We start from the raw sequence: 18,629 nt of genomic DNA, 5'->3' as shown, positions 1-18,629 counted from the left end.
GAAACCTGTAAAAGCTGAAAAGTCTACAAGAATGGCTAACCTTCATCAAACGCTTCATCTTCAACCTCACAGGGCATTGTCAACCATTAAGTCAACTCATGAAGAAGGATGTTCTGTTCGTATGGGACGAAGCATGCCACAATGCTTTTGAAAGCATAAAAAAATATTTATCAAGTCCACCTGTCCTCGGGGTGCCTGTGCTCGGGAAACCGCTTGTATTGTAAATCGCTGCTCATGAAAGTTTAGTTGGAGCACTCTTGGCACAAGAGATTGAATCCCAAAAAGAAGGAGTGTTTTACTACCTCAGTTGAACACTCATCGGTGTCGAGTTGAACTACTCCCCAATAAAAAAGATGTGCCTTGCCTTGGTGTTCACCATTCAGAAGCTCAGACATTACATGCATACTTACACCATCCACCTGGTTGCTAGAGCTGACCCGGTCAAATACGTCATGTTCAAACCAGCCTTGACAGGTCAACTCGCTAAATGGGCTTTGCTTCTTAATCAAGATGAGATCATCTACGTCCCAACTAAAGTCGTCAAGGGACAAGCGCTAACAGACTTCCTTGCTGATCACCCAATCCCAGCTAATTGGAAAATCTGAAACGACTTTCCTGATGAGGAGGTGTTCTACATCAACATCTTCCCGACATGGACGATGTCTTTCGACGGATCCGCAAAAGTAGACGGAGAGAGGGCAGAAGTAGTATTCATGTTGCCACGAAGGCAAATACTACCTTATTCGTTCCAACTAAGCGAATTATGCTCCAACAACGTCGCTGAGTACCAAACACTAATCATTGGGTTCCAAATGACATTCAAGATGGAAATTACAACCCTTTAGGTATATGGCGACTCCAAGCTCATAATTAATCAACTTTTGACTGAATATGAGGTGAGGAAAGATGATCTCGTCCCATACTTCTGGCTAGCAACTCAATTGCTACAAAAGTTTAAGGCCATACCACTAGAACATGTGCCAAGAAAAGAAAATCAAATGGCAGACGCTCTCGCCAACCTAGCCTCGAGTATAACATTAGGAGAAGACGAAGCTGCAGACGTGCCAGTTTGCCAAAGATAGGTGATCCTGCTTGTCACTAAAATGCTACTGGACGATGCAAATGTCATCTTAGTACTTCCAGTCGATGCTAAAGAGTGGAGACAACCGTTGATTGACTATTTGGAGCATGGTAAGCTACTAGATGATCCTAAACAGCGCTCTGAAATATGTTAACGAGCACCTCGATTCCTCTATTACAAAGGAACACTCTACTGGTGTTCTTTTGAAGGAGTACTTTTGAGATGCCTAGGTGAGGAAGAAACTAATCAAGCCACGGAAGAAGCACACTCAAGCGTATGCGGGGCACATTAGTCTGGACCAAAGCTACATTTCCAACTCAAAAGAATGGGTTACTACTGGTCAAGCATGGTGAAGGATTGTCTGGAACATGCCAAAAGGTGCCAAGCCTGCTAATGCCATGGCAACTTTCTACATTAACCGCCTGAACCATTACACCCTACAGTTGCTGCATGGCCGTTCAATGCATGGGGATTGGACGTCGTAGGGCCGATTGCACCAAAGTCATTTGCAAGAGAAGCTTACATCCTTGCTGCAGTAGATTACTTCTCCAAGTGGGCTGAAGTCATACCCCTAAGGGAAGTCAAGAAGACAACTGTCGTCTATTTCATCAAGGAACATATCATTACCCGATATGGTGTGCCTCACTACATCATCACTGACAATGGAAAACAGTTCTCCAACTGACTCGTGGATGAGCTCTGCGACAAATACAAATTCAAACAACACAAGTCTTCCATGTATCATGCTCCGACCAACGGTCTTGCAGAAGCATTCAACAAAACATTGTGCAACCTTTTGAAGAAGGTGATCGGCCGAACAAAGAGAGATTGGCACAAGAGAATAAGTGAAGCACTTTGGGCATATAGGACGCCACATAAGACTCCTACCCCAGCTACGCCTTATTCTCTCGTGTATGGCGTGGAAGTTGTCCTACCTGTCGAAAGTCAAATCCCCTCACTAAGGATGGCTATACAAGAAGGCTTGACTGATGAAAGAATGCAAAGTTGCGTCTTCAAGAGCTGGAAGCGCTGGATGAGAGAAGGCTCGAAGCTCAGCAGCACTTAAAGTGTTATCAAGCACGACTCTCCAAGGCTTTCAACAGGAAAGTTCACCCTCATTCTTTTCAGGTGGGAGATCTTATCCTTGCATTGCGTAGACCTATCATCACAACTCACAAGCCAAAAAGCAAGTTCACATCAAAGTGGGATGGACCTTACGCAATACAAGAAGTCTACACCAACGGTGCCTACTTAATCATGGCAGAAGACGGATTGAAGATCGGCCCCATCAATGGTAGATTCTTGAAGCGCTACTACCCCTAAAACAAACACACCATGCTCGTAGCCTGTAAGAGCATAAACTGCATACAGCACATAAAAAATATATGAATATACCAAAAAGAAAAAAAAATGTATTTAAACTACGTTATGACTTGATCTCTTCTTTGGAAGAGTACGTAGGCAGCTCGAACATTCAACTTCGAGTTCAATCACATCGAAATAAAAAATAAGGTTTTATTAAAGGCTCGATTAATGAAAGTCAATTTCATTACAATATATATATATATATATATATATATATATATATATATATTTGATGACTTGATATCACATCGAAATAAAAAATAAGGTTTTATTAAAGGCTCGATTAATGAAAGTCAATTTCATTACAATATATATATATTTGATGACTTGATCTCTTCATGGGAAGGGTATGTAGGCAGCTTGAACATTTAACTTTAAGTTCAGTTACATCAAAAAAAAAAAAAAAAAAAAAAAAAAGGTGTACATTTTAAAGGGATTCTTTCTACACTTAAGACGACCCGAGCCAAATCAAAGAAAACCAAAGTTGAGATCCACAAAAAGAGCAGCCCAAATGCCGGGCCCATCCCTTCTCAAACATACAATTGTTTTGAGCTTGCTGTGCAAGGAGCTCTATTTCTTTTCCCTCCACGCCTAGGCCCGGCTCTTAAAACCCAATCCGCATTTTCTCCTCCATCTGTGCCTTCGACCTGCAGCTCACCACACGCCATGGGCCGGCTCAGTGCCATCATCAATTCTACTCCGTAGCAGAACCTCGCCAAATTCGTCACCATCTTCATCATCGCTAGCCACCCAACACCAAAAGTTGCAGTTAAGAATGGTCCTACATCACTGGAGATTTCAACAAAAGGCGCTGATCAGATTCAAACCAATCTAAAAAAGAAGAGCGATTGCATGGGTGTCTAAAGAAGTTTGGAAGTTCGATTCGCATGGGGAGCAACGCCTACTCATCGTGCGCAAAAATGGTTCGAGGTTTTTAAACAAGGCAATAGCAGCCATGGATGTACGAATGCGCCACCGAGAATCTCTGCTCCTACTTCGTCCGTTTCCTGAAGGCCATAATAATTTCCTCTTCTTCGTCGAGGCCACCATGCTTGCCTTTGAAAATCAACGTGGCACCCCTTTGCGAGCTTAACATGCTCAAGAACCGTACTAGGTCTACAATGGCTGGGGCTCTCGGTGGCTTCAATACACATGCCAGATACATCATCTCTGCAATCTACATCACTGCCTACCAAGACCCAGCTCAGAATGTGGAGAGATCTCACTACATTACCGTGATGGAACCCATCAACGGTGGACAAGATCTTCACGTGTCTGTCACCATGCCTTCCATTGAGTTTGGTACGGTTGGAGGTGGGACACAACTTGCATCGCTGTCCCAACTTGTCTGAACCTGCTTGGAGTGAAGGGTGCTAACAGAGAACCACCAGGATCTTGGCCATCAGCGCCGTCATCGGCTCTGGCAGCCTTCTCTTCTTTCAGCAACAACCTCTGCAACACGGTTGCGATCGTCCGGAATCCACCATGATCCCTTCACTTCCCACAAATGCGAGCCGCGACGTCTGCTCCCTTGTCTGCAAGCATTGTCTCGCTCTCAAGCGGCCTTGAGCACTTTCAGCTCGCCCAAGCTTCATCATGTTTCTCCGTCATCCTCAACACCATGGCACACTTAGCTGTAAATCCAAATGACGTCGCAGACACCAGCACCGCCACAGGTATTCCGTAACTCCTCCTTGCTGTTGAAGTAGACCAAGTCACCATCTCCTCTGCTTACGTCGTTCGTAGTATCAGCCTGCTGTCAACTCCTTCTCCCCAACCGCATCGGCAACATTAGCACGGGCAACGCGCTTCTTGACTCAAAGCTCAGCAACGGTAGTGCAACAGCCCTCGTACAGCAGCCCTCATGCAGCAGCAAACAGTGGCAAAACACAACAACGTCACCTCCAAGGGAAAATTGTGACAAAAGGCACTACACAGCAAAATATCGTTGCAGTCTTTTGCACAGCATCGCACGGTAGCACACCACCGAGGAAAAATAATGACCAAAAGGCACTACACAACGAAGCCCTGCTGCAGTCTTTTGCACAGCACCACAAGGTAAAAAGTGACGCACTGCAACAAGGTCCAAGCACCAAGACTCATGGCAATGTCACCATTGAGGGAAAACTGGGACCAAAAGGCACTAAACAACGTAACAACGCTGCAGTCTTTTGTACAACACCACACGGTAAAAAGTGACACACTGCAACAAACAACAAACTCCCAGCTCCAAGCTCGACTCCAGCTCTCCGCCCATCTTCGTCCTTCTCTGAAAACTCTCACTCCATCCCCTATATATATATATACACATACATATATTATGTATATGTGTGTGTATATATATATATACATATATTATGTATATATATTAAACTAAAAAAAAAACAAAAATGAGGGTGCGTCGATGGTGCCTCAGGCACCAAGTTAAAAAAAAAATATTTATATATATGTATATGGTGGAATCTTGGTGGACGGCACCATGAAAAAAACAAAAAAGAAGAATTATAAAGGTTATGGTGTGTGCTCCTATTAGCAAGTCAAAAAAAAAAAAAAAGGGTGGTGGCGACAAAATAATTGAAAAGTAGAAAGTAGGGGAAGGATGGTGCATCAGGCACTAAAAAAAAATAAAGGGAAGTAACACATCTTAGTGAGATATATGCTTTATTTGTACTTAACACAATGCATTGAATAAAATAAAGCTCGTCTATTGATATCTCTGGAAAATTACAAATATGTACACAAAAAAAAAAAAAACAAAAAAAGGAAAGAAAGAAAGAAGAAGGAGCCTTCACAAAAGTTGCTCATGTGACGCTTCAGTACTTGGCAGAACTCCAGGAAGAAGAGACACTGAAGGTTGATTATTCGGGGCCCAATACTTGGTTAAACTTCAGATGACGAATGCAAAAAGTGCCTCTGGAATGCAGCCACAAACCTCTGATGGTGACTTTGAATCCAACCTTCGGAGTCCTGCAGCTGATCAAGCTTCCTTTTCATGCTCGTCGAATAATTATTTGCAAGCATGTGCCAATCTCTATTCTCGCGCTTGAGCTATCTAATCTCTTGTTTAAGATTTGCCACCTTGGTAGTCAATGATTCAACTTGGTGAGTTCGAGCAAGTAGACGTTGACCCATATTAGACACAGAGCCCGCACATTGGACATTAAGAGCCAGGGAGTCTTGGACAGCCAACTCATTGGACCGTCTTGAAAGCAGCCTATTATCTCTAGGAGTAAGGAAGTTCCTAGCTACTACCGTAGCCGTTGTTGCATCCCTCATCATGGAGTCTTCAATTGTAAGAGGGCCATTCGAAGATAAGCAGGATGGGCGCCTTATATTACCCTAAGGAGGCGTGCCTGTATCGCTTCTGAGACTTAAATCTAAGCAAATGTTAGAAGGGTAAAATCTCAGAAATACACCAGAGACAATTTTCATGAGCGGGCAATCTTCAAAGTGTGCATGTTGGATGTGATCGATACTTCTATAAAAGGAGAGGCAACACAACCACCAATTCAAAAATCGAAGAGACACCGCTCTATGAATTTCAAAAGCTGGATTGTCCTGCATAAAATCCGTTAACACTTTTTAGATGCGACCTCAGCTTGTCGGATAACACGTGCAACTTTGAAGTTCACTATTCCAACTACCACACTTTTGCCGACAAGCGTGGGTGACAAGGCCGTACCCGCACCCCTACTTGCTATTGGAAAATCCCTATATATGTCAACCTTCATCCTCCATGGCAAGACACAATTCCAAAACACCTGACTCTTCCTCCTTGCCAAGAATGCACCTGCAACTAAACCTCTCAACATACTCAGTTTTCTTCCCCCTTGAAAACACCTCTTCAACCAGGTCACACCAGAGCAAACGTATCTCATATCATTAGGGTCGAAAGTAAGAGTATCTCATAGCATGCCTTCACCATGTCCTTTTCTTTGTTCTTGTTCTTCCCTGCAGGACCAAGAGAAAGAGAGCGATCAGTTGGCACTTGAAATCAAGCTTCCCGTTAGGAACCAACTGCCTGGAACCACTTCTCTGATTGCTTACCTAGCATCACTCTCGATTACTCATCTTTAACTGCTGATGTACTTCCAGATAAGATACCAGATGCCTGGAGAACAGATAAGGCAAGCAAAAATGACACATCGAAGCATGTGGAGACAAGCGCAACACATACATGTGCTGATCATCTACCACTTGTTCAAAAGCAAAAGTATCTCATATCATCAGGGTCGAAAGCAAAGGTATCTCATATCATGCTTTTTCCCTGTCTTTTCCTTTGCCCTTACTCTTGCCTGCAAGACAAGGAGAAAGAAAGCAATCAGTCGGAACCTAAAATCAAACTTCTGATCTGGAACTGATTGCCCGAAACCTTTGCCTTGTTGCTTACCTAGCATTGCTCTCGAGTGCTCGTCTTCAACTGTTGGTGGGTCTCGAATTTCCTCAGCGAATACTCCAAGGACAGTTGATATGATGTTGGCTATTTACATTGAAGCTGCCAAGCATGGATGAGTCGCTGAGAAGTGATGCTCTGAAGGACCATTTAAATGCAAAAGGTTGCGCATCATTTCTACCATGCAAAAGAAACAAGCAAAGAAGAATGCAACATGATGAGCTGTAACAAATCACTATAGCACAATGCCCTTCTCTGCAGAATCGCATAATCTAGACGGAGGAGTCTAAGTCAAATCCAAGCTCCACATCATTGCTCTAATCGAAGAGCTTGAGAAGTCTTGATGGCCCATCAAGAAATCACAAGTCCGATTCAAAATCAAGTGTCCACCACCTTTGAATCAAATTAAGCTCCACATAAAAGGAGTAAATTTAGACATTTGGTGCAAGTCTGGCAGAAGAAACCCCCCAGCTCAGTTTAAGAATAAGCCTGTGGAAAGTCAACAATTGGAGGAAACCTGAAAATCCTCCAACCCAGTTCAAGCTCAAAGCTGTAGAAAGTCAATAAGCACAACAAAATACGTGCTGATTCATCCACTACCAAATCCAAAGATCATATACCACCTTGTAGTCCAATTTCATTCAAGATCAAGTCTCGATGACCCTTGAAGAAATTTCACACAAAATTCAAGAACAAGCCTCAACGGCACTTGAAGAAAACTTTCAGCCCAATTCAAGATCAAGCCTCAATGGCCCTTGAAGAAATTTCCAGTCCATTTCAAGATCAAGCCTTGAAGGCTTTTGGATCAACATCTACAATAAGGGACTTCAAAGTGCATCTCTTACATGTGACAAACACATGTATACGACACGCCTTGAAGTGGGGGCATTTGTAGACATCGAAATTTCAGTGAAATAAATATTGACCAGTGCATTAAAATTACAACCTCCATTCATTTCATCTACATCATCCACCTCCACTCATTTCACCTACATCATCTACTTACTTCACCACAAAAAAAAAAAAAAAAAGGATGGTGGTGGTTCATTCTGAAAGTCTATAAATAGGCTTCTCCATCAAGGGATCAAAGGTGGAATTGACATCTACATTTCTCTACTCCCAAATTGGAAGAGAATTCCCCAAATCCTTGAAGCATTGAAACTCTTAAAGCTTTCAAGCATCCAACCTCCCAAATTCCCAAGAATCCCGAAGGATCAAGAAAGCTCTCTTTGTTCTTCGTCAAATCCTTGAAGAAATCCACACAACTGTTTATCAAAATCAAGCCCAGAAGGCCCTTAAATATCCGTTCATCCTCGTTCATCAAGATCAAGCCCAACGGCCCTTGAAGAAATCCACACAACTGTTCATCAAGACCATGCCCCAAAGGCCCTTGAAGATCCTATTATCGTCGTTCATCCTAAGATCAAGCCTCGACAACCCTTTGGATCAACAACATCAACAAATCTGCACCACTGTTCATCGCTAGACTAAGCCCTGACGGCCCTTTGGATCAACAGCTCATTCACAAATCTACACCTTACGAAGATAGAATCAGAGGATCAAATTGTAAAAGAGATTGTAACCCTAAAATTAATACAAAATATATTTTAAAGATGTGTTCTTGTTTCATTCATCGTAGGAATATTCGTGTTTACATTAATTTTCTTGGTTAAATATTCATGGTTTAACTGATATGTGCTAAATTATAGGCCAAATGGCAATTAAGCTTGACTTAGAAAATGCTTATGACCTTTTATGTTGGAAATTCATCAAAGCTACTTTAGGGCAATTTAGTTTCTATCGTACTTGGATTGAGAGAGTTATGGAATGTATTTCTTCTAGCTCTTCCTCAATTCTTTTGAATGAACTCCTAATGGATTTATCCTTTTTAGATGTTATTGTTGAGAAACAATTAGAAATTGAGAAAAGGGTCGAGTGAGCTCTGCTATTCGACATCTATTCACGAGATTCTATTCTTGAGAAGAGGCTACCAAACAAAATGGTTCAACTTATACCCAATGGATACAGCTTTGTCGGAATTCAGCCATCCAGAATATCTTTACTTTATAAAGAATTATGGGACGCACCACAGCTTGCCTATCAGGGACTAATGGAAGCAATCTATCATAAATTCTCGGGATTATGGTTAATTGACTAAGAGTGTATGAGGTAGGCAAGGAGAGTAGCATTGCTATAGGTTCAATTCAAGCTCTTTGATAACCCAAGAACTAAGTAAGCAAGCTACCTTTAAGTAGAAGCCTATTTTATTTTCAGACTACTCACTAAGCCTTAACAAAGCCCTTGTGCAAGGTTACTGGAAGTGGTTTAAAAGGATGGTGTAGGCAAGAACTACTACCTCTTTTCGTGGTTAAACTATAACGGATTACACTTTGATCGTCTTATTCATCTGGTGCTGGTAGGTAAGGGCTTACCTAGGTCATCTGCTATGCTTATTTGCGCATATCGACAAACTCTATCTTCCTCATTCCTCTCTAAACAAGTTTAAACGACAACCCTAACTAGAAAAAATCATAATGGAGGAATTGTTAACGTTGGGCACTTTTAGGCCCACAAAATGGTGGAAGCCAGAAAAGGAGCTACTAAAAGCCCAAAGTAAAGTCAAAGCCCAAGGAAGATCAAGAAACCCAAGGTCCAAAGGGTTTAAAGGAAGATGGTCCCGAGCGTTAAAGCCAACCACCTACAAGCTTTGTAGACTAGGTTGTATAAAGTACTTTCTAACCGCCAGAAGCTTGTGGGCAACCTAACAACTTTATAGCACAAGGTTTTAGGAGTAGGTCTACTCAAACTTCAATCAGGTCACATGGCTACTTGCGACCAAAAGTAGAGGCCTGTGACGAGATATAAAGGTGGTCGGGTTGCTACTTAGAGATGCAGGGATGGATAACCAAGGTCGAGCAAGTCTCTCGGCATGCATCACTCTAAAAAGGCATGCCAACTTGACCGAGGACCTGTCATTTCATCGCCGAATACCTAGTCAATGGGTGAAAAAGTGTCAGCACATTAGTTTACATAAGTGGCGCATTAAATGCCATATTAGGGGAATCCAAGGCTTTCAGTTCATTGAGGGCCTATATAAATGGGTGGGAACCTTTTTTAAGGAGGTCAGACGATTGAGAAAATGGATAGTTCATGTAATTAGCGAAGCGCTATTTGTAGTTTTGAAACCAATACAACTCGAACAACGCAGAGGATGTAGCCCAGCTTTGAGGGGTGAACCATTTAAATTGAGTCAATTTCATTTTAGTTCATATCCTAAGCCCACCAGGGCTTAATTATTTTAATTTGTTAACCTGCAAGTTTTGAGTGTTAACAAGAACTAACCTCTTAAAATGTACGGAAGGGCAATGCGAAGAATGAGAATTTTGAGGTGTTCATTTAGTAGAATATTTCCTGGTGCTTCTTTCAATTATCTAGAAACATACAAATTTTAGCTAGATATTGCCAACCACTTCAGCCTAGAACATGCTATGGGCCAAGTATGTTTCTTATTGTGGTTCATCTACAGATTTTTCGTGGTCTATATCCTCTAAGTTATAGCAGTTTTTAGGAATTTGTTCGTTGTCCTCGGAGTTATACTATTAATGACTGTGACAACTTTTATGGGACACGTACTTGACATGAAAAATAGATTTAGCAAAGTAATAAACATATTAGATAAGAAAAAAGGATAAACAAGCGAAAATTTGTGCTATTCCAGAGGAAGTTAGAGCATATGGGTTCCCAGTTCATCCGATGTTTTCAAGACATCCGTTGGTGGTTTCAATCATAAAAATAGGTGAAGGCCGCATCTCTGGGTAAAATTCTATTTCAATTAAAAAATGATATTTCTTTTGTTTTTGTAATTAAATTAACATGTGGGTGTTTTCTTTTTGTTTTCCCATATTTCTTTACCTATAATGCATATAAAATTTTGTGCATAACTATATATTAAATAAAAGGTTATCTAGGAAAAGGTCAATAGAATCTTTACTAGTTAGTCATATATCAATGGTCAACTTTTGTTTTGGACATTAATTAATAAAATATTTATAATAATATACATAGATCAATGAAGCCTGTTATATGGGTTTAAGCTAGTTGGAAAATAAATATTCTACCTTTCTCTTTAATTTATTACTTTCCTTCTCTCTTCCCCTCTATCTTGTCCTTATCTACTCCCTTCTCTTCACTTCTCTCTTTTTGTGACATCCCGTCCCGGAAATATCGAAACGCACGTGTGAAATTACAATTTTACCCCTAGTTCGTTTCTTTAACACTATTGGTTGTTTGGTGTGGTGTGGCATGTGCTGGGTCACACACACACACACACACACTGTCCCTATCTCTCTCCTTCTGTCTTCTCTCTGTCTCTCCCGTGCTCCCTTCCTCCCTTCTCCATTGAAACTGTACGGACACACACATAACCCCTCAAACCATCACAGATCGAGGAAGCTAAGGACACCTTCGAACTCGTGAAGCTCGTGCGAGTGCAACCATACCATTTTCAGGTGAGAAATACATCGTTTTCACGTCGATTCGACAATGGCAGTTTCAAGCACTATTCATGCAAACTTAATCTAGCTTGTTTTTGGGCTTTTTAAGGTCGTAGGTAGCTTGGTGGTGTGACAAGGAGTCTCGGAGTACTTAGTTGGACGAAATTGGACGTCGGGGAGGCCTGGTTCGAAGTTGGCCGGTTTTGGTTTGTGTGGACAGGTATGATCCCATGAATTTTAGCCCTTAAAACTTGTATGGATGTCTTCTACTAGTCTAGGGCTTCATTTTGGTTCAAAAATCACGAAAAACGGTTGAGAAACGAGTGAGAAAACTCGAGTTGCAGGTTTCCCAGTTTTCCGGCGCCGGCGACGGCGCCGGAGATTGAACGGAGAAGGTGACGGAATATTCCGTCAGAGTTGACGGAATATTCCTGACGCTGTTGACGGAATCCGTTAGAAATAACGGAATATTCCTCACGGCGTCAGTTGACGGCGTCAGTGTGCGCCGCACGTGCCTGCGCGTGGCCGGCGCGTGTGGCCGTGCCTTGGCCGGCGCGTGGGGGTGCGTGCGGCGGAGGAAATTTTTTCTAAAAATATGGTTGTGATCCTGAGGTTGTGTAGAGCACGTTGGTATATTCATTTGTCCATTTTGAGCAATGTATGAGAAGTTATTACGAGAAGTTGGTTATGTGCTTTAAAGTTAACGTTTTTATAGCTATTTTGCATATAGGTGACACGTACCCCGAGGACGAGCGTGCACACGCGAGGCAGGGGGGCTACGACCCTTCTACATACGAGTGAGTGGGCTTTTGGTTTTCCGTATATACCTATATACTATATTTTCCCAGAAATTGAATAAATGTTTATTAGTTATGCCATGCATTCCATTATTGTTTTTCGTGCATCGTTGGGAATGTTAGTGGTTGCATATATACATACATATGCATATTGGGTGCTGTGGACGCACAGGTAAGTGGTATTCATATTTATATTCAGCAGTAGTTTGAGATGCTTAGAGAGCTCATAACCTGCACCCCCGGTGTTAGTGCTCCCGCCCGTGGCCAGGGCACAGTCCTTCACGTGATGTTCACCTCCCGCACCTTATGCTCACCTTGGATTCAAGGTAGGTGCACAGTCCTGTCGTACAGACCACTTTAGGTGGTTCCGACTCGTAGATGACCCGCGATTATTCGCCCAGTCTTCACGTGATCGTAGCACTTATTTACACCCAGGCCTGTCGTACATACCACTTTAGGTTGTTCCGACTCGTGGGCAGGTTCAGATATTGAGATTGAGATTTGAGCTCTATATGCAGCCGTACAGGTCACGTTAGGTGACTCCGGCTGCCAGATTACATGATATTGATATGTTTATACCTGGGCACTTGCATATCATTATGAGACTTCGGCATGGCATATTATTGAGCACATAGCATATATTTGAGCATGCTGAGCACATGTATTATGTGTATATATATTTTCTGGGAAGTATACAGGTTTTACGGCGAGGGGTTAGAAAGTATTTTGTAAATGATTTTCGAAAGATTTGTTTTTGCCCACTCACGCTTTTGTTTTGCGCCCCTCCAGGTTCTAGTTGAGTAGCAGTTCCGGTGGTTCCCAGAGGGTTTTCTCGGCACTTATGACAGACACCTATCATTGTAGGGTCACCTTCGGGTGCACTTTTATTGTATCTTTTCTTTTGGACTGCTGTAGACTTGCTCTGAAATTGTGACTCACACGCTAGCACTGTATTAGTACCTTGTATGCTAGTTAGTTTTAATTATTCGTACTTTATATTACTACTTTATTAGCTTCCGCACGTACACATGGCTACGTCACCTTCGTGTGACGGCCAGCACTCCCTGATCTCGGTCGGGGTGTGTCACTTTTTACTCGCTCTCGTCCCTTTCTGTCTTTTTACTCTCTCTCTCGTCCTTCTTTCTTTTCACTCTCCTCCTCTCTATTGGTGACAATGAGGAGCACCATATCCCAATGACTCAGTCAATCAGCAACTACGCATCGTGATTGACACAATTCCTTCCAGAACCATCAACGACCTCCACAAGATCGTGAAGCGGATCGTCGCAGCAAGGTTCGGGAAAAAGGGGTCGCACATCAGCTGCCGTGGAGAGTTTCTAGAAGAAAACTTGTCGAGGCTAGGGCCACAAAAGTTGAACTTGAGTCTCGATGAGGTTTGGAGGATACCATGGAAGGAGCTTGAGGATGAAATTGAGCGGTGTATCAAATATGCGAAATTTGTGCTTCGACTTTTAGACTCTTTTTGCTATTTAATCTTTTAATTGCATTTGTGTTTGGAATGGTCACACTATTTGCATCTCTTGGAAGTTTGAAGACAATCCATAGGAAAATAAAAATATAAAAATGAACATTACATTAAAGAGTCTGAATCCAAATGTAAAAGTAGAACCAGAAACAAACTTCAAATGTAAAAGCAGAACTACAACGTATTGTATAGTCTAAATCCAAATGTAAAAGTAGAAGTAAAAATCAAGATTGCAACGCAGAGTCTAAATTCAATTGTAGAAGATAAACCAAAAACAAATACTGGAACGCAACATCTAAATTCAAATATAAAAAACAAAACCAGGAAACATAATGTTTGAATCCACAGAGTTGTGCGAGATGTAAAGTGTAAAAGACGTGTGAGTGATGCATGGGACTAGCCTATTAAAACATTACACTGTCAGCTGTAGTGGCATGGATTAGTAAATTTTATTTGATTGAAGTGTTATAGTGTGCTTGAAAGTCTCATTGCCTTGTTTATAATTAAAATAAATTTAATTGATATATTCCCATTGGCATAACATCTTATCGTTTTTATAGAAAGTCATCCTTAAATAAATGTACCTAATAAAATGACTAAAACCAAAATTAATATTTGGAATATGATCGGTCATTCCAGTCAGTAAGTTCATCATTCCCCCTCGACAATGCAGTCGTGCAACTCATATGGTGGTGACATACTTTCTTAAGCTTGGCGGGAGATTTAATTGGGTTGAATGAGGACTTGAATTTTTGTTTAATGTCATAGCAGAAAATGCAAATGTTTCCATTCGCATTTGATCATTAATACAATTTTATCTTTCGTCAAAAAAAAAAGAAAAAAAAAGAAAAAATAAAAAAATAAAAAAAAGACAAAGACTAAAATCATAATTCCATGCAAGACTTAAAATAAGCATCTTTATGTGGACAACTCAAAAAATCTTAAGTTATCATGCTGCAAATGCTACAAGCAGCTTGTAAAGGCTGCTGTACAGCAACCTGTGAATTTGGAATTCTTTGTAACTGTATGTCAAATACATTATATATCTTAGTTATCATTAAATCAATTCAGCTCACTTTTCGGAGCATTCTAACTGAAGCTAGAACAACTTTTGACATCACCGCAGACATAAAAAGAGTAAACTGCGTTAGAAATATATCGTTTTCGTTTGAATAGATGCGCTTGGAATCTATAATATACGTCAAACTCGAAATCATCAGTTCATAGACCTAAAACCCTAAGATTATGACATAGCTTTAAAGCACATGTTATTGTGTTCAAACATTATTGGATTTAGCCATAAACATGTTGAATGGTCGTGGGGTCCTTAAGCTTTCATTACGTGTGAAATTGCCTAATGTTTGTGTCATTAAGCATCAAATCCGGGGAAAAATACGATTGTGATTAAGAATGAAGTGAAACTTATCTAAAAAGAATTATCACAATTGGATTGAATGAATCGAAAAGAATCAAATAATAGAAATTAATGAGATATATAGGATAGTGGGAGGTAGAAAAAGTGTGTATATAGCATCACCTATATTTTTTCCAAATCCCATCGTATTTTTACTAAGACATAAATATAATGCCGTCAGTATATATCAAAACGAACCATATGTAAGAAACAAAATATTTTGTATGTCTTTGTAAGAGAAATGGATAACTTTCTAAGCATCTTGAAGGTGGAAAGTGAATGATTCGATTTTTGGAGGTGATTAGATAAGGATTAGACATGAATAAAACTTACTAAAAAAAAATAACTCCTTCCTTCTAATCTTTACTATTTTGGATAATATTGGAATGGTCTTATGAATAATTCATCTTTTACCCTTTAGGTGGAGAGATTTTTCCAAGTACCGAGTACGCAAACAGTTCCCCACATGTCATAATACAACTCTATATATATATATTTTTTTTTGTGTTCTTCTACTTGTATTATGACACGTAAAGTGTACTCGTTTGAATACCGAGCAGTTTGGATAATTTCTCCTCTAGTTGGTCATATTTGTTTAAATTTTTAGCTCAATATAGAGTTCTCTACTCCAATACAAATTCTACATAACCAACGCGCCCTATGGTTACGGGAAAACAGGAGGGGCGGTTATTCTTGCCTACGACCAAATATATACGCACCCAGATTATCCCTTTTTCCTCCCCTGAAACATACTAGTACGCGACGAATACAGAGGATTATTTGTAGTCCCATGCATGCTATAATAGAACTGTACTGAAAACCGGTCATTTTTAGCAATTAAAATTTAAACAATTATTATTTGGGTCAATTGTCCATGAATGCGTCTCTCATAGACAAAATATTTTGGAACGTATAATTTTAGAACTATAAAACACGCTTATATATAAGGAGATAACAAGGGAAATTGTGATAGCAGACAATATGACTAATTTTTACGTATTCTTCTTAATCTTTATTTAAATGAGTGCAGAATGATTAATTTGGAGTGCAAAAACAACTCTCACAGCAAAAACTATTTGTTTCTTTTCTACTCCAAAATTAATATTTAGTACTATAATATTTAGTGGTATTCCTCTTCACTTGCAAGCGACATGTCTGATATTCGATTCTTGTCCAAGATGAATTTAAACCATGTTATTGCTAGCCCATTGTGAGGCTAAGCGCATAACCTAAAATTTTTAGCCCTTAAAATTTAATTTTTAGCTCAGAAACAGATTTTCTACTCCAACCCTTCTAGCCTAAATTTTTTAGCTTGAGATTATTAAAAAATAAATTTAGGCTAATTTTTTCTTTTAAAGTAATTTAAAAAATATATATTATGTACACTATTTTAACCTAAAAATATTTAAATTATGATAAATATTAAAAAATCACTAACTTTGGGTGAATTTTGAGTTAAATAATTTATTTAAATTTGGGCCGTTAGATCTTTTTTTTTTTTACTGTTAGATTTGATTATATTCGATATGAGCCGTTAGATTCAATAAATCCTGAGAGACATGCCTATGTGCGTGGGGTCCCCCTGGTGGTGCCCACACCATTTTCTGAGCCAAATCTTGAGGGGAATTTGGTTTTTGTTTAGCTTTTAGCTTTTTGCCCACACATTTAGCCTGGGTGGGAATAAAACCTAAAAAATAACATTTAGCCCAGGGTTGAGTTTGGTCTTAGGGTATGATAATATCGTTTGTTCAAAAAAAAAAAAAAAATTACCATCTTATTTTTCAGATTGTTGTATCCGAAATGAACAATTTGCATTCAGCTCTACACTCACTGAATTTTGGGAATCGAATTATATGATTGGACACTATACATGAAAGTCGATGAGATCATAACACACGCTATTTTAAAATTTTAATGTGTGCAATTGACGAAACAACTCAAAGCCTCAGAGATAAGTCGAGGTGGCAAATACCCTCCTCAGCATTCTCAGGTCTGTATGCACAGTTCATTTGACCAACAAACCTACCGGCATGTCCTTGATGTACTTTCAACCCACCAAGATGTGCCTGCGGAAACTCCCTTGCATGACTAGCACCTGAATCGCTGCTGCAGCTGTAGTTAGGTACGGGTCGTTGGTTCATGCTACCATGAGCTTGGGCCGCGGAACTTAGCCGCTCTCTGCTTTTCTTGGCTAAAGTGCGCTCGAGTTTGTGAGCATTTTGGTGGCCTCCAAGTGCTTGGGAGCTGTAAAACTTTCTTTGGCAGTAGTTGCATGAAAACATGCGCTTGGGTTCCGATGACGGACTAAAAGAAGAAGATGAGGAAGGAGTAAATGATGGCTCCAGGACAAGCTCCAAGTTCGGTTCGTTGTTGGGTAGGCTTAGATGAAGAGAAGTATTTGGCTGAAAATCCATGAGAGAGAGAGAGAGAGAGAGAGCGAGAGAGAACTAATTCGGGTTAGGGCAGGGGAGTTTGAAGAGAAATGATGAATGTAAAGTATATCACGAGGCTCAAAGCATCACCGATCGATCATGTAACCATAAATAGTAAATGAAGTGAAATAGAATGGCCCTTATAATGTCAGCAATGTCTCAATGAGTGAGTCTGAGAGAGAGAGACAGTTAGCTGCAAAGATCAGTTGAGAATCGAAGTGTTGTCGCCTCCATCAATGGCACCATTTCAATCCTTGTCGATCCATGCGCAAATTAAATATTTCCACCGTATTCCTCTATAAATAATTAATTTTAAGTAAAAAATTAGAAGATAATGTCGCAAATGCTTATATTTACATATTGAATCTAAATTACACATTCAAATTAACTAACATTTTATATTTTTCTCTTTATGTCAAAAATAATTCTCTTTGTTTAATATAATACAGTAGTTTCTGTAATTGATGTTAATAATTCGTTTACCCATCTAATCATGGGTCCAATTCCTCTTGATCATTCACCATCTCCTCTTATCTCTAAGCGTTAGAGATCATGCAATATCTTGTCAGGTTTCTATTATAAGTAGTTAATTGGAAACAAGATAAACCATCTTAACTAGACTAAACAAGGAACATGATAATTGATAATCACCATGCAGATTTGATAAAGTTCATACGCATGCCATGGTGCAGTGAACCACCTTCTCGATTATTTATAAAGAGTACTAATTAAGTCCCCTTACACTGAACCCGTTCAATACAAATTATACATGCAACTACGGATATGTTATTGGTCAAACTTCTCTGTGTCTTGAAGTTTTTCAAGTATTTTCATGGCTGTTTCCATTTTATGATAAATCACTTTCAAAGTTCAATAGCGTCAATACAAAGCATATCTGTTGACTTGTATAGTTTTCTATAATTTAGGATTTCCTAGTTTAGTATAGGTTCTGTGTAATTTGGGAGAAATCTCTTTGTAATCTCTTGTAATTATTCTTCCCTATTTGGTTAGGCTTAGGATTGTATATTATATCTCTTCCTGAGAAGAATAAACATATCATTCAAAGCGTTCTCTTCTTGGCACCAGAGCCTAGGTTAGAGAAAAGAAAAAAACAGTGCGCTGTGCGCAGAACTATAACCATCAGCCACGCCGCCAGTTGTGCAGCACC

At 40.0% G+C, this 18,629-nt stretch overlaps 2 protein-coding genes across 2 annotated transcripts; one reads left to right on the top strand and one right to left on the bottom strand.

The window, feature by feature from the left end:
* The first annotated feature begins 3,567 nt into the window (after positions 1-3,567).
* Positions 3,568-4,015, top strand: LOC125474657 (3-hydroxy-3-methylglutaryl-coenzyme A reductase 2-like). The gene is made up of 2 exons (XM_048578612.1): positions 3,568-3,753; positions 3,827-4,015. Exons 1-2 carry the CDS (start codon positions 3,568-3,570, stop codon positions 4,013-4,015), a joined length of 375 nt encoding a protein of 124 aa, XP_048434569.1.
* A 12,841-nt stretch (positions 4,016-16,856) lies between these two features.
* On the bottom strand, positions 16,857-17,775 carry LOC125474654 (zinc finger protein 2-like). Its single transcript, XM_048578606.1, has one exon. It carries the CDS (start codon positions 17,441-17,443, stop codon positions 16,967-16,969), a length of 477 nt encoding a protein of 158 aa, XP_048434563.1. The 5' UTR covers positions 17,444-17,775; the 3' UTR covers positions 16,857-16,966.
* Between the last annotated feature and the right edge of the window lie 854 nt (positions 17,776-18,629).

This window comes from the organism of the source record quoted next, unplaced genomic scaffold (assembly GCF_019419815.1).
Source record: "Pyrus x bretschneideri cultivar Hongxiangsu unplaced genomic scaffold, Pyrus_bretschneideri_v1 Contig127, whole genome shotgun sequence".
NCBI classification, from domain to species: domain Eukaryota; kingdom Viridiplantae; phylum Streptophyta; class Magnoliopsida; order Rosales; family Rosaceae; genus Pyrus; species Pyrus x bretschneideri.
The sequence above is the reverse complement of the archived record's forward strand: the minus strand, read 5'-3'. Positions and strand labels throughout refer to the sequence as shown.

Coding starts and splice junctions, on each gene's coding strand:
- LOC125474657 (XM_048578612.1), top strand. CDS start 3,568: ATGGCTGGGGCTCTCGGTGGCTTCAATACACATGCCAGATACATCATC. Junction 3,754..3,826: donor CTTCCATTGAGTTTGGTACG/GTTGGAGGTGGG, acceptor GGGTGCTAACAG/AGAACCACCAGGATCTTGGC.
- LOC125474654 (XM_048578606.1), bottom strand. CDS start 17,443: ATGGATTTTCAGCCAAATACTTCTCTTCATCTAAGCCTACCCAACAAC.